The 14,386-nt window shown below is 38.6% G+C and overlaps 1 protein-coding gene across 3 annotated transcripts in view; it reads left to right on the forward strand.

Moving 5' to 3' along the window:
• RTKN2 (rhotekin 2) overlaps positions 1 to 12,609 on the forward strand; it is a 40,086-nt gene extending 27,477 nt beyond the window's left edge. For all 3 annotated transcript variants that reach the window (XM_018085411.3, XM_018085412.3, XM_008933644.4), the window contains 3 exons: positions 2,049 to 2,214; positions 4,487 to 4,594; positions 6,350 to 12,609. In XM_018085411.3, the coding sequence (XP_017940900.1) occupies positions 2,049 to 2,214; positions 4,487 to 4,594; positions 6,350 to 6,900 (825 nt within the window). In that variant the 3' untranslated portion in view covers positions 6,901 to 12,609. The remainder of the gene's footprint in view (positions 1 to 2,048; positions 2,215 to 4,486; positions 4,595 to 6,349) is intronic.
• The last annotated feature ends 1,777 nt before the right edge of the window (positions 12,610 to 14,386 follow it).

Here is a 14,386-nt window from a genome sequence, read left to right on the forward strand (position 1 = left end):
TCTTATTTTACAAAAATCATATTATTTTCCCTTTAAGTCTTTCCCCATCTTCACAGGAATAATCATTTGCATATAGAACATAAAATTGGCTTCAGCTTTCCCAGAACAGTCGCTTGAGTTCAAGATTCAGCTGTTTTTCCTGTTCTGATGCACTGATTCTTCTGATCTCTACACTTGCTATAGCAGAGTTGGTTCAGTTGTCTTATAAGACTGGGAGAGATTGATCATTATTAGAACACGGTAACTTAAAGCACTTTTTGTTGTTGTTTAGGGGTGGGGTGGGTGTTTTTGTTTGTTTGTTTAATGGCTTTTTGTTGTTGTTTTGGTTTTTTTTGTTGTTAGGTGGAACTGGGCATGTAGTGTAATTCACCCAAGCTTGGTAAATTCATCAGCCCATTACTGTAATGGCATCTTGTATCACTGCTGAAATATCCAAGCATCAGATATAGATTGTTGCTTGAGGATTTATCTCCTCTGAATAATCCCACAGTTGTGGGATAAAACCTGCAGCAAACATCATTAAATAAACTTGTATGTATGGTATGCTTGAAGTTCTTACCTGTCAAATGTTAATCAATTTGATTTCATTTTTTTGCTGGTATCTATGGTTACCTGAGTTAATGGGATATAGATCACTTATGGATGAATTACTTCATCTCCTATTTTTAGACAGAAGAATTTAAATGAGCATATCCATCAGATATGCTACAAGCAGCTGTTGGTATTTCAAATGGTTACTTCAGTAATGCATTTAAAATCTGGGGAATGTTCTGTAGAATAATTTTTGTTTTTCTGAGTATCGGAACTAGGCTTATCCCCGTGGGATCCCATGCGTAAACTTAATTTCTGTAGGTATATGTTTAACATCTTTAGCAGATGTTTGACATCTGGTTGAGCTGTGTAAAACGGAACTGATTGTTCTGTCCCCACTGTATTTTGAGGAATGCCCCGAAGCCACCTTTTGGTCAAACTCCTCTGAAGAGCTGTGTTGTAATGGACCATTGCTTGTTCAGTCAGGTTGAACTGTACGTGCAAAGATATTCCCAGTTTTTCTACTTTACTTTTGTAAGTAAAGTGGTGTTAGTTACTTTAATTTGCTCATCATGTTTGTGATGAGCAGCAATGTTGACCAGTTGCGTTCTGGAATTTTTTTAGTTGCATTTTGTATCAGACTTTTTCTTAAGTCTTTCAGCATTTTACACACAAAAAGATAAATCACTCAGTTGGGGATAAGTGCCTTTTTTTTTTAATCGTAGTAATACCATAACAAAGCAACTAGATACTCTGAAAATACCACTGGATCTAATCTGGATGGTAAAAATCAATTGAACTACATCCTTGAACAGAATGGAAAACCTTGGCTATAACAGTGTTGTGTAATCTGAGAGCCTTTCTAACTCTAGCTAAAGAAATTTATAGACTTGTCATATACTTCTTTATATGTATTTAATTCTTTCTATATAGCTCTCCCTAATTAAGGTAAAACTCAAATGTCCATTTTGAAATGGGCTAGGTAAGTTTCTTTTTAAATTTCTGTCACTGTTTTTTTCAGCCCTGAATGTTCTGATTCACTAAGGTGAACATAAAATGAATAAAAGTTTAGAATTGGGTAAACAGTATCCCACAGAAATGCAGTAGGAGACCTGAGTAGTAGCTGTAACAACATAGTTGTCCATCTGAATCATATGGAGAAAAGGAGCTGCTTGCTGTTATTTTAGATTATTTGCTAAACTGCTGTGGAGAAAAGGAAACAGTGTGAGATGAGCAGGTGAAGGCAGAGGGAGGGGAAACACAGAACGTACATCCTGTAATTCAGAACTAAACTGCAATAATTGCACTCCATTCCATTACTATTCACATATTTTGTGCCATTTGAATAGTTTTATGAGAAAACATTTTTATCATTAGTTCATTTTTTTTTTTAATTGGAAATTAATCTGGATTAGAAACAAAGCCAAATGATACCTTCCTTACACTGTCATTGGCCATAAGGTGATGCTAGCGTGGAGCTGAAGCAATAACTCATTACCACAGTTTGTCTTTCCTAGGAAACCAGAATTCGAGTCGTGGATAAGGACTCCAGGAGGAGAACTAATAACTTCTCTGTTATCAACCCCGTGTCTGGAGAGGCTGTGATGCAACGCTTTGCTACTGACAATAGGGATGAACTTCACAAGTGGATGGAGGCTTTCTGGCAGCACTTTTATGATCTGAGTAAGTAAGCAGGCAGTGCTGGCAGTGTGCCCTCCAAGTGGGGCATTATGTAACATCAAAGGGATCTTTGAGCAGTTGGAATTGGAATTGCCTCATAAGCCTTTGTTTGCAATGATGAGAAGAAAAATGTTCTCTGGGATAATAGTGGGTGGTGGTCTAAGCCGTTGGAAGGCAAATATTTGACTAAACCAAAGTCCGTGTGTTCAGTCTGGTTTTTTTGCAGGAAACCAGAGGCAGAATGGGCTCATCAATCTCAAAAGGATTTGGTCTCTTTTGGAAGTTTTCTAGATAATTCTTTTTTAAGGACTGCTCAATTCTCACCATCTCCTTCCTTCACTGTGGTGGGAGGAGTCCACTTCTGCCTGGGCATCCTACCAGTGGTGTGTTGGTTTTGTGAGATTCTGCAAGCATGAAACCTTAGTATGGAAGCCTTAGTGGGAAGTGGTGAGGATGCTGGAATCATCTAGGTTGTGGATTCAGCCAACTCTTTCAAGTAGGCGTGTGTCCTTGGGATTTCCTTGCTCAGCAGTGTTATGGATGAATTAAATTGCAATTTGTTATAATAGGGATTACTTGATTCTGTTGGTTCTCCCTGAAACAACATCTCAGCCTTGGCCATATTGATCACCATAACTGGTCTACTCTGGCCTCCAATCGGGAGGCCTGGAGACACACCATCTATAACGCTGCTGTCTCCTTTGAGAACACACGCAGGATCACTCTCAAGGAGAAAAGGCAACGCAGAAAGAACCGTGTATTGCAGAATACACCATCTAAGGAGTCTTTCTGCTGTACCTTTTGCAATCGGACGTGTCTGTCATGTATTGGCCTCATAAGCCACCAGCGTGCCTGTAGCAAATGTGGATAGAGCCTTCCCAAATCTTCATTCGCGAAGCCCAACCATGAGATGAGATGAGATGATTCTGTTGGTAATTCAAAGGTTTCAGTACCCCTTGTCACACAGGAATATGCTCACCGAGCCACACTCCAGTCCAGTCATGCAAATACAGGCTGCTTACTTGAACCTGGCAAAAGCTGTACCTGAGGCTTTGTAACAGATTTTAAATTGTTACCCTGATGCTTTGGCAAACCTCTGGAACAACACTGATCTTACATGAGAGAAGAAACTAATTTATTGGTGTGAAACAGTGAAACGTTATTAAAATAGTATAGTGTGTTGCTTGTTTAACACCAAATATTCATTGTAAAAACTACACAGATTCATTTGCCTGTGTCTTTTTCCTCTGCTTTAGTAGTTTGACCCATAGAGTTATTGAAAGTAGAGACTGTCAGCTGTTGTGCTGCCATTGACAAGGTAGAGTAGATTCCTGATAGTTATTTTTATCAGGCCAGAAAACAGAACCAGGTCAATTAATGAAATACCAGTCTTTAGTCTGAGGCAACACCAATAAAATAAGTGAATTGAGATTGTGGAAACTCAGTATTGTAGTTGTAGTTCTAGTTATTTCTAGCTCTGATTTACAATGAGAAAGGGAACTATCAATTAGAGAAACACACCAAGCAAAATCTAGGGCATCCTCTTTAAATTATCTGTAGAGTGGGGTAAAAGAACTACTTCTTATTCATTATAGATAGAATACCCATGGATTTTTTGAGACATTTTCCTTAGATTCAGAAAAAATGGGTCACTTGGCATTTAAATGCCTTTTTTCTTCCCTGGTTCTAAAATTCTCTTAAAATTAATGTGCTCAGAAAACTTGGAATGATTGGTATGAACAAAGTAATTTTACTGTGTCTTGTTTTCCTTAAGGTCAAAATCTATTAATAGAAAAAGAGGTTTCCTTGTCTGCTAATGGATAAAAGGCAAGTTATCCTCTATTAAAGACAGAATGTTCCTTTGCCATAACGTTGTTACACAGCTGTATAACATCCAGCTTGCAGGATATTTGATATTGTCCCTCATAACTTCATGAAACTTCCTGAACCTTAAAATTTTTTTGGTGGTGTTTTTTTTTTTTCTGATGGATTTATACTTTGTTTGGAGTTTCACAGGCAAATTATGACCATTCCCTTCATAGCATAACAATAGTGCTGGGATGCTTAAGTTACAGTAACTCATGATCTTTGTGCTAAGAGAATGAGTACAGAGGTGAAAATACAAATGCATCCTGAGCGTTCCTGCTAAACAGAAATAAGTGCTCACTGTTTAGTATTGCTTTGGAGATAGTTTCCTAACACAATCTAATAACTTCCATTTTTTTTCCAGGCTGAAGTGTTTAAGTTCCAGTCATTGTTCTCTTTTCTCTCTCAGGCCAGTGGAAACATTGTTGTGAGGAACTTATGAAAATTGAGATTATGTCACCACGGAAACCACCTTTGTTCTTGACAAAGGAAGCGACCTCCGTCTACCATGATATGAGTAAGTGGGATTTGCCTTTTCATGTTGCAGGGTAACAGAAACAACATTCTTTGTGTTCAAATGGCTTCTGGTGTTGATGTTGAAATATCGAGTTTTTCAAGGACAATTCAGACAATGAAAGAGCACATAATTGCATACCAAGGAGTTCATATTAAATCTGAATTTGTAATAGCACAAATAATGAATACATTTTTATACCTTGAGCTAAAAATTCTGCAATCTGAACTGTAACTAGAGAGCCCTGAACACACTCAAAAAAGCTGTCACTAGAAATAAACATTCATGGTAAGAGTAGCACAAAGCTCAGGAAATGTAAAGGTAAAATAGTCCAACCTGCAAACCAATTGCATGAAATTAATCTGCTGATATTAAAGCTATTTAAAGGCTTACCTAGCATAACTTATCATAATTATTTGGTCTTTGATACTGAAAAATATGCTAGAAAAACCTAGCTAGAGTGTATTCGAGACTTGTATTTTCACAGAGCAAAATGGTATGCAGCAGGATTATTTTAATAGTTTCATTACAGAAATAATATTTACAGACTAGAAAAAGTAGGTCACTTTGTTTTAATGGATCCAATGAAGTATTGACTGAGAAACCCTGTACAACTGTAAATGCCTGACTGCTTCCTACTTGGGATGGGAACTGTGAAGATGCTCAAAATTCTGTGTGTGTCATTGAGTTACTGTGCATCAGAGCACTGAACAGTCAAAAGAGTCTTATCTAAGCTATGAATGCAGGGCAGAAATGCAGTAAATGAACCACATGGAAGTTTTACAAAGGTACCATGGTAGCATAATCCCACTGATAGACCAGTACATCAGTGAGGAGCAGAACACAAACTCTGCTTCACTCTTAATACTCCATTTTCTTTCCTGCTTATTTATAGTATTTGTAGTCCCCCATACTTGGCACTGGTGAGGCCATGCCTCAAATCTTGTGTTCAGTTTTGGGCCCCTCACTACAAGAAAGACTAACAGGGCTGGAGCATGTACAGAGAAGGGCAACAGGGCTGGGGAAGGGTCTGGAGCGCAAGTCTGATGAGGAGCAGCTGAGGGAGCTGAGGGTGTTTAGCCTGGAGAAAAGGAGGCTCAAGAGAGACCTTATTGCTCTCTAGCACTACATGAAAGGAGGTTGTAGCCAAGTGATTCTATAAGTAAAACACTGTGTTAAAAATGTGTTGAAAATCATTAATGTGTGGCCTCCAACAGAGATGGTACTACTGCTGTTTGAGGCTGGTATTACTTCAGTATACATAGAAAACTCAGAAAGAGGAATAAGAAATGGAGCAAGGCAGTCTTAAACCACATAGAGAAAAATGATATATGTAAAGATGTCCCATTTTCAGCAGGCTAGCAGCACAAGAATATTTAGTCATAAACTTTTTCATGAGCCTCCTGTGAAACGAAATTTTCAAAGTACTATACAACAAAATGTGTTTAATGTCTGATATGTACAGGTTTCCCAGTACATTATTTTTTCTACTTTTACTTGGAAAGAAATATCAGTGCCCACCCTGTTGCCTAAATGCCAGTTGTCACAGAAACAGTTCCCTCCTGTCACCTCAGTTCTCTCTGTGAAAGCATGTGTCGTCTTTTCCTTTTCATCCATTAATACTCCTAAAAATAGTCCAGACTTCATAAGACATAATTAATACAGTTTTGTGTTCTAAGTACTAATAACAAAATAGGTAGCAGTAAAATCATTGGTAGTGCTTTAATCTGAGTTAATTGCTGTCCCTTAAAATTACAGGCATTGATTCTCCAGTGAAACTTGAGGGCTTAGCTGATATCATACAAAGGAAAATTGAAGAGAGTGATGGTGAGTTCCTTCTTGACCAGCAAAAAGAGTCTGCATCTGCCCTATGGGCTTCACTCTTCGATGGATCTCATGAGATGACTGTTCAGAAGAACATGCCTCTGGACCCAAAAGGAGATACAAGTCCTAATGACAGCAGAGGAAAGAAAAGAAGAGCTCCACCTCCACCCTCCCATAAGTCACCATACAGTGCAAAAGCACAGGTGAACACAGAACAACTGGGCAAAGAAAAATGGGGGAAGCCTGACCACACATCTACCAGTGGTTCTTCCCTTGAGTCAGTGTTGGCTACAAAAATGCAGCAGCTGCAGACACCTGTTGCTGCTCCTCGCAAAATCGGTCCTTGTAGAAAAAGCAGTTTAGCTGGTCAGGGGAATCCCATTTCTCTGGTTAACAAGAGCAGGTCTGAAACCAAACCAGTACCAACCCCTAGACAGAAAGGCATCACAGAACTGCTAGACCCTAGGTCTTGGTTGCAGCCATAGATGACATAATTAACTTACAGAGTCCCTGGAATTTAAAGTTTCTCAGCCTTCTACTAATACTCTTGGTAAAAATAGATTTTAGCATATAGCTTTTCTGAATTGAGGCTACAGTGTTTTTCTGTTTGCCAGGGCATTACTGGTAGCTGCAGTCTCAGCTGTGCTCATTAGCACTCACATCTAAATAATAGCACTAGAACAGGGGAAGTTCTCTCTATCTGGAATAACGGAGCTATTTAGGAAAACAGTGGTTTGGTACTTTCCTCTTGAAAAACCAGCAGTGTTCAGGGTAACTTCAGTGTCCCCACAGCCCAGGTGTTACTGACGCCTTCTATCAGTCCCACAGCTTAGCCCATCCACAGCTCCTGAGACTACTTCAATTGGGAGTTCACACACCTTCAGCACAGATCTTGCAAAACCAATTTTCTTGGGCTTCACGCTTGGCTTAACCTAAAATATCCTTATCTCTCCCTCATTGTTTGGGAACCACTGCTTATATGGTAATCTACCATGAAAAGTTACTGCGCCGTTCTGAACACTCCGTACGAATTTCTGAGGCAGTTCTATCAAGTATTGTGGGATTTCCCAAGTTCTTGCTGGTTCATGTGCTGTCCGAATGGGCCAGGGTTATCTGTCTATGAGCAAGGATATGATCCATCACTGCTGCTTATTTTGGACTAACACTGTTCAGAAGCAGTGCTGTGTATGAGCACTCAGGATTTCATCTCATGGTTGTTTTTCCTGATCAGTGTGGCTCTGTAGCACAGCTTCTCCTTTGTGGAGCCCCTCAGCTGCTCCTGGTAGGGAGCTGGTTTGTAAACATGGCAATGTTACTGGTAAACAAACAGGGATTTTCACCACTTGTTCTTTCTGCAATTGCAGGGAATAAATACTTCAGGTGAAAATACTGAACTTTGATATTCTTCCCTCAGACTGTTCACAGTTTCTGCAAGAAGCATGGGTTGTCAGGGTTCCTGTGGCACCTGCAAAACATCTATTGCATACAGAAAATCTGTGTTCTTCTGGATCCACAGCTTAAATACCCAACCCTTTTCTTGGCTGATGCGTTTATCTAAGATGCTGGAATTCATCCACCAGCAAAGGTCTGCCTGCAGTTCTCTCTCTAGAGCCTTGGTACTCAGACCTGTCTTGAGAGGATCATATCAGCAGCTGTATACATACAGTTCTTTATTTATTTTTTTTTTCCTAAGTGTGGATGGCTTTGGGAGCTTTACCGTTTCTCCAGAAGGTAGTGTGGGTTGGTTTGGTTTATCTATTTTTTTGTCTTCTGCTAAGCTCTTGGCTGCACAGCTGTAAAGGTATCTGCTGAATTCCCTCAGTAGTTCATTGGCTATATGGGATAGGGCTTGAGAGGCAGGTTTCATTTACAGATCCTTCCATGGGATTAAAGCCCTTTGTTTCTAGAATGTCCTTGTTCATTCTTCGTTTAATCACATTCCATTTTCCCTCCGAAACAACCATAATCATTCTTACAATAAATCATGCTGTTACTTAAGTGGATGGTTTGTGAATGGTTTATAAATAGGAACAGAAAAACTGAAGAATAACTACATGATTATGTAAATCAGGCAGTCGACTAAGTGGACTGCACAACTCTGAACAAGAAATAGGAAAAATAAAGGGGGGGGGAAGCATATTTTCCAAAATGCAGCTTATTTAGCTTTAAATCTAGTCTTAAACGCTGCTGTGCTCTGAAAGAAAAAAATACCTTTTTCTTGGTAACCCCCTTCCATTTAGTGGTTATATTTAAAAATAAATCTCATAAATATATAAGGCAAGAAGGCACCATAATGAGGATTTATTTTTAAATTCAACAGGCCATTGAATTTCAATGAGCAGTTTCTCTATTAAATTCGGTGGCTTTGTTTTGAACTGAACATACATATTTTAGCAAGGCATTTAATATTAATTTGAAGTCTTCAAGTGATGAGAATTCAGTTATGCCTCCTGTTGCAATAGTTAATTACCCCAGGTACATTTTTCACTTGATTTTCTATTTGCATTTCTAGCTCCACCTTAAGTTATTTTGGTCTTTTTATGCATTTGATTGCTTATATTGATCTCTGTAGTATCAGCTTTTCTAATTGCTTGTGTGTAGCTGTAAATCATGATTATGTCCCTTTTAACCTTTTCTCTGATGAGACGTACTGAATTCCTTAACTTTCTTGTTGCAGTGAATGTTATCCAAGACTAATTAATCTTCACGTTCTTCTCTGTACTTCTCACGTATAGAAATATTTTTAAGGCTGACATCTGAATGAGATGTCAATAGTGATCCATCAGGACTGTATAGAGACACAACGTGATCCTCTTACTCTGATGAATATCTCCCTCTCCTCTTTCTTCAAAAATTGCATTATGCTTTTTTTTGTGGAAGCATTACCTTGGATGCTGACTTTTATGGCTCAAGGCTTCTTCGGAGTCTTTCTCAAGAATGCGGTACATCATCCTCTTATTATCCTACCTTATATTTTCTTAGATATACACACTGTATTTTACCAGCACTAAAATACTGCTCATGAAGTGATCCAGATTGCTCTGTATAAGTGACCTGTCCTCATTCTTTACTACTACAGCAGTCTGCATGTCCTTTGCAAATTTATTGCAAGTGATTTTTACAGTTTCTTCCAGATCATTGATTTTTAAAATTGAATGCAAGGCAAGGTTTATAGAGAGAGGTGGTAAGTTTTTATTACATTAGTGACATGGGTAGGAGGTTGGGGAAAAGGAAACAGACAGGCCACTGAGTTGCTTTCATCCCAGAGCCTTTAGAAAATTGAGTAAGATGGAAAACAGCTATACTTGTTGCTGAATTCCTATTAATACTGTATTTTGAAATTAGTTTTCTGTCTTCAGCAAAACATTCTATATTTATTTGATCTAGTACTGATATTTTTAGGGAAATTACATGTTCACTGGTTTGCAGTAGGTGACTTAGGGTTCTTGTGGGTAACACCTCAGTGCAGGTGTCTTTGCAAGCCAAGCTTACTACATCAGAGAGTGAAATGCAACCTGTTGTTCAAGACCAGTTCTCCATGAAGATATGTTTATTTATATTTTATATCTATCCTTAAATTAGACTCATGTGGGCCAGTTCATGATATTGCTGTGATCACCACTAAACAAACTAGGCCATTAATTACCCTAATCATCCTGCTTCAGAACTATAAAATCCCTATTATGAAGCAACAGTTGACTTCAGGTTTTAGTATTTATTGTTGCTGACTTAGTCTTCCTTTTTTTTCCCCCTATTCTGTATTGCCATTATTGCCTTTGCATTTTCTGTTAAGCAAGATGGTTTAACTAATAAAACCTGCAGGCTACCAGCCAACACTGGTCTTAGCTGTACAGTAAAGTCAGTTTTAGGAAATACATTTGTACTCAGCTTTTGTCTATGCAAGAGAACATAGATATTAGTAATAAAAGCAGAGCACAATTTTAGGAATATAATTAGAAGATACATCTGTGAGGAAAATTGATGGGTTTTGTCTTTTCCATATAGTTTCAAATTGTAGTACTTTATTACTGGTACTGGTCCCTTTTCATTGCATAGACTTCTTCAGAAATTAGAACTATCAATTAGGTTCTTTCACAAGTTTTCCTGACCATAGTCAGGATGAATATTCAAAACAGGAATTAAGACCAGTAAAACATCGTAATGTTTTAGATTTGGTGCTGATTCAGGTCCCAGGCTGTGAGGTTTGAAGGGTGATGGTCATTGAATCCCATCTATTGGCAGCACATGGAGCTAGGGAACTCTTGACTTTTGTCCTTCCAAGGGGAGGTGAGGGGAGTCAAGAGGCAGAAGGTACCTGTTCCATAGGGGAAATGCTACTTCTGGGCAGTGAAAGAGAATGTAACCATTATACCATCTTATCAGCTGCACTCAATCATGAGGGTGCTTAGACTGCATGACTCAAAATATCAGGGATCAAAACCCAAAAGTCACTTGATAACGCATGTAAATGATGATGAAATAGGAAATACTTCACAAAGGCGCAGGAGGCATTAGCCAGCCTCCTACTGGGATGAGGCTTGGAGGAGGGCAGGAGGCCTGTGGCCTGTGGCTTCTCCCAGCCCTTGCATCCTATTCCCCACATTTGTGCAGGCAAGCTGGAGTGCTGCTGCCTGACAAGGAATTCCATGGAAAAATGGTATTTGTTCAGAGACCCTGAGCCCGGAACAAATGGCTCAAGAGACGCAGTATACCACAGGGAAAACACTGGTGGCATCTGCTGAACTACATGTGAAGAGGTACTTCTCTGAGGAACATGTCAGGCCTGCTCTGAAAACTGTACCTTCTTGTTCGCTGGTGGAACGAGTTAATGCTGCTTAAAAGCAAAATTAAGTACTTGAATTACTGTCTTGAAGTCGGGCAGAGATAGGAGTCAGCCTGAACTGCTTTTTTAGGAAATACAACTTGAAAGTAATTGCTAGTCCAAACTTGAATATAAATTTCATGGAACATGAACAACTTTTGAAATATTGACTGAACAAAGCCTTAATGTGGTAACTTCTTATATTTAGCTAATGTTTTCAGCTGTTTACTTGGTCTTGGAATGGTAGACGGTACCTTTTTTGATTTTAAAGGCATTAGCTTCAAATGTTTACATTTTTACTAGTATTGTGATTTTTTTTTCCTATGATAATAAAACTAACATTTTATAGAGGTTTGTACATATTTGGAAATGCTGTCCTAGTATTCACAGGTGATAGGTAATTAATGCAGATTGCCTTAATAGAAAAATGCAGATTTGGACACTAACGTATTGTGAAATGTTAGAACAGAAATCTTCCTTTTTATTTTTTGCTGCTAGCATATTGTCGTTCTTTTAAAATATGCAAGTGAAATTAAAAACGTTTCTAGAATGAAAGGGGTTTGCTGTAGTTTTCTTCAATCTGTAACTACATTAAGCTTTGCTCCCGTGTATAAACCCTGGGTGATGGCTACTGTAAAATCAGAGAGCTCAGGGATAGCTACTTTTGCCCTGGGCCTGTTGTTACTGTGCCCCTCTAGGCTTGAACTGGCAACAGCAAACAGTATCAGCCTCAGTTTTCTGAACTAGAGGAAGGGAGGAAAAACCATTTAACTGGCCGAGCAGTCAGTGCTGGCTGCCATGCATTTACTCAGCAGATGGGTCGCTGTGTGTATAGGTAAAGTCAGAAACGTTACCCGAGAAGCACCTTGTTTCCACAACATTTTAGTTCAGGTGCTATCTTACTTCTCTCATGGACTTTCAGGAAAACACGCCATGAAGCAGATTTACGTCATTTCTGTCTGCTTTGTAAGGTGGCTTTATAAATGAACCACTGGCACTACTGATCCCATCCATTAATTGTTTTTCCTTTCACAGGCAGCCTTGTGCTGAAGGGGAGCTCCTGTTTGCCTCACTGGCTGGAGCTCAGTGTGGCTTTGCTAATTCAAAGCCAACTGTGCCGCAAAAGTTTTATAACTTTTGGCCCAGTTATAAAATAACTGTAATAAATGTAGAGGGAATTGCTAGATATTTTAATTTTGGGATATTTGACTGATTTTAAGAGTCCATAAAAAAACAAAGTGGGATTCATAATTGCAAGGCAAGGCAATGCAGATGAGTGATTTAATGAAAGTCTTGCTGCAGCTAAAGCTGCTGCAGTTTGCTTTAAGGGATCATGGTAATGTAAGATATGGTGATCATTTCATATAACCATTAGCAAATGGTTAAACTGTAATTGTTCCATATATGTATTAAATACTCACAGAAAAAAGAGTTTGTGAGACATCAAAATAAATTACTTTTCATGAGGAAAGAACAATCTTTCATGATTTTATATCAAGATAGCTTTTTAAATGTTCTTTATGTACCTCCCCAAAGGGAGAAAAATTATAATAACTAGTGAAGTGTCTTTTATTCTGTTAAGGCTTTTCTTCACAGTTCTATAAACTTCTTGCAAAATAGTTACAAAACAATATTATTTATTGTATACATTCTCTCATCTGTAGGGTTTTTTTCTGCTCTTGTCCAGTGTCAGAAGGTGACAGAGGAATACCTGCAGAAGGAAGTTGTGGAGTTGTTTCATACAAAGAGAGCTTCTTCCCAGCCCTTAGTAATTACAGGCTGTTTTATATGCAGACGTGGGAAGCCTTTTAGTCTGTCAAAGTTTCACTGTATGTCTCTGTCTGGACATGAATTCATAGTGGCAGTTGAAAGTAAAAAATTGTATTTTTTAATTTACTGAAATTTTGGCATCACTGTTGCCTCATAGCACTTGCAGTTTGATGATATGCCACAACAGTTTTCTTTCCAAACTTTAAAATTTGTATATTTTCTTTTGCTGAGAGGGAAAGAGTCAGCAGTTGTCATCACATTCCTTTTTTTTTTTTGTCACTGGCTATAAAGGTGGTTCCAAAACACAAACACCTACTTAAGTTTTTTCACCCTGAAGGCACCATCCCAGTCTCTTCCATCTTTTTTTTTGATTATATTTTCCATTTTCTAATTAGCGTCTGTTTCAAAATCCCACATGTATTTTGACAATATCTTTCTTGAATCGGGTGCCCAGATCTGAACACACACTGCTCGCTCAGGGGAACCCTTGATTTACAAGAACAGAATAAGTTCATTAATATTGTCTGTGTTTTAGCTGCTCATTCTGCATTAGCGAAAACTAAACAAAAATGTTTCCGTCGCTCTGTGGCCGGAATGGTCTGTGCTTAAATAAAGATGTAACTTGGGAAAGAGAAGAAGATCTTAGTGCTGTTATGGTGAGCTTAACATCTCCCTTACAAATTTCTCAATAGCAGGAAAAATTGTTCTGGCTGCATGGCTGGCACGAGTGAGCTCCTTTGTCCTCACAGCATTTGTTTTTCAGATGGCAGCAGCTGCTTTACTTCCTCCGGTTTTGAGTGATCATTACTCTTCAGTCCCTCATGTCTGTACACGAGGGTTGAGAGCTTTTGAAATAAACTGTGAGCAATTTAACTGACCTTCCCATGATGTGGATGGATCAGCTGCGGTGCCAGTTGCCGAAGCACTGAGCTGACAGATTCTTAGCCCACATATTTGGCTTTTGGGAAAACTGAGGGCCTGTGGCAACTTTGCCTTTCCTCTGAACCCCAACTTAGTGACTGGACCCAGAGGATGAGGCTGCTCTTTTCACCACCATAGCTTTGTCACACAGCATGGACCATTTGACGTGGAAGAAACTCTGCTCTAAGGTTAGTAGAGTCTCAAATTTTATTAACTAACTGGAAGCCTTTTATTAAGGACAAATCCTAATAATGGTATTCCATGCACAGTTCCAGGTTAAATTGGATTTATTATACCATGCCCTAATATATCAGGATTTTTCTATTATTTTAATAAGAGTTCATTTGTGTGTCTAATAATACATCACATTTTACTCATGACCTCTTTAGAAAGTTTCTTAAATATTTGCTTGATCATTACCCTACAGTAAAGAAGGATAAAGGTCTGCTGTCTTGGGA

Source organism: Manacus vitellinus, unplaced genomic scaffold (assembly GCF_001715985.3).
Source record: "Manacus vitellinus isolate BGI_N305 unplaced genomic scaffold, ASM171598v3 scaffold_80_pilon, whole genome shotgun sequence".
NCBI lineage: Eukaryota > Metazoa > Chordata > Aves > Passeriformes > Pipridae > Manacus > Manacus vitellinus.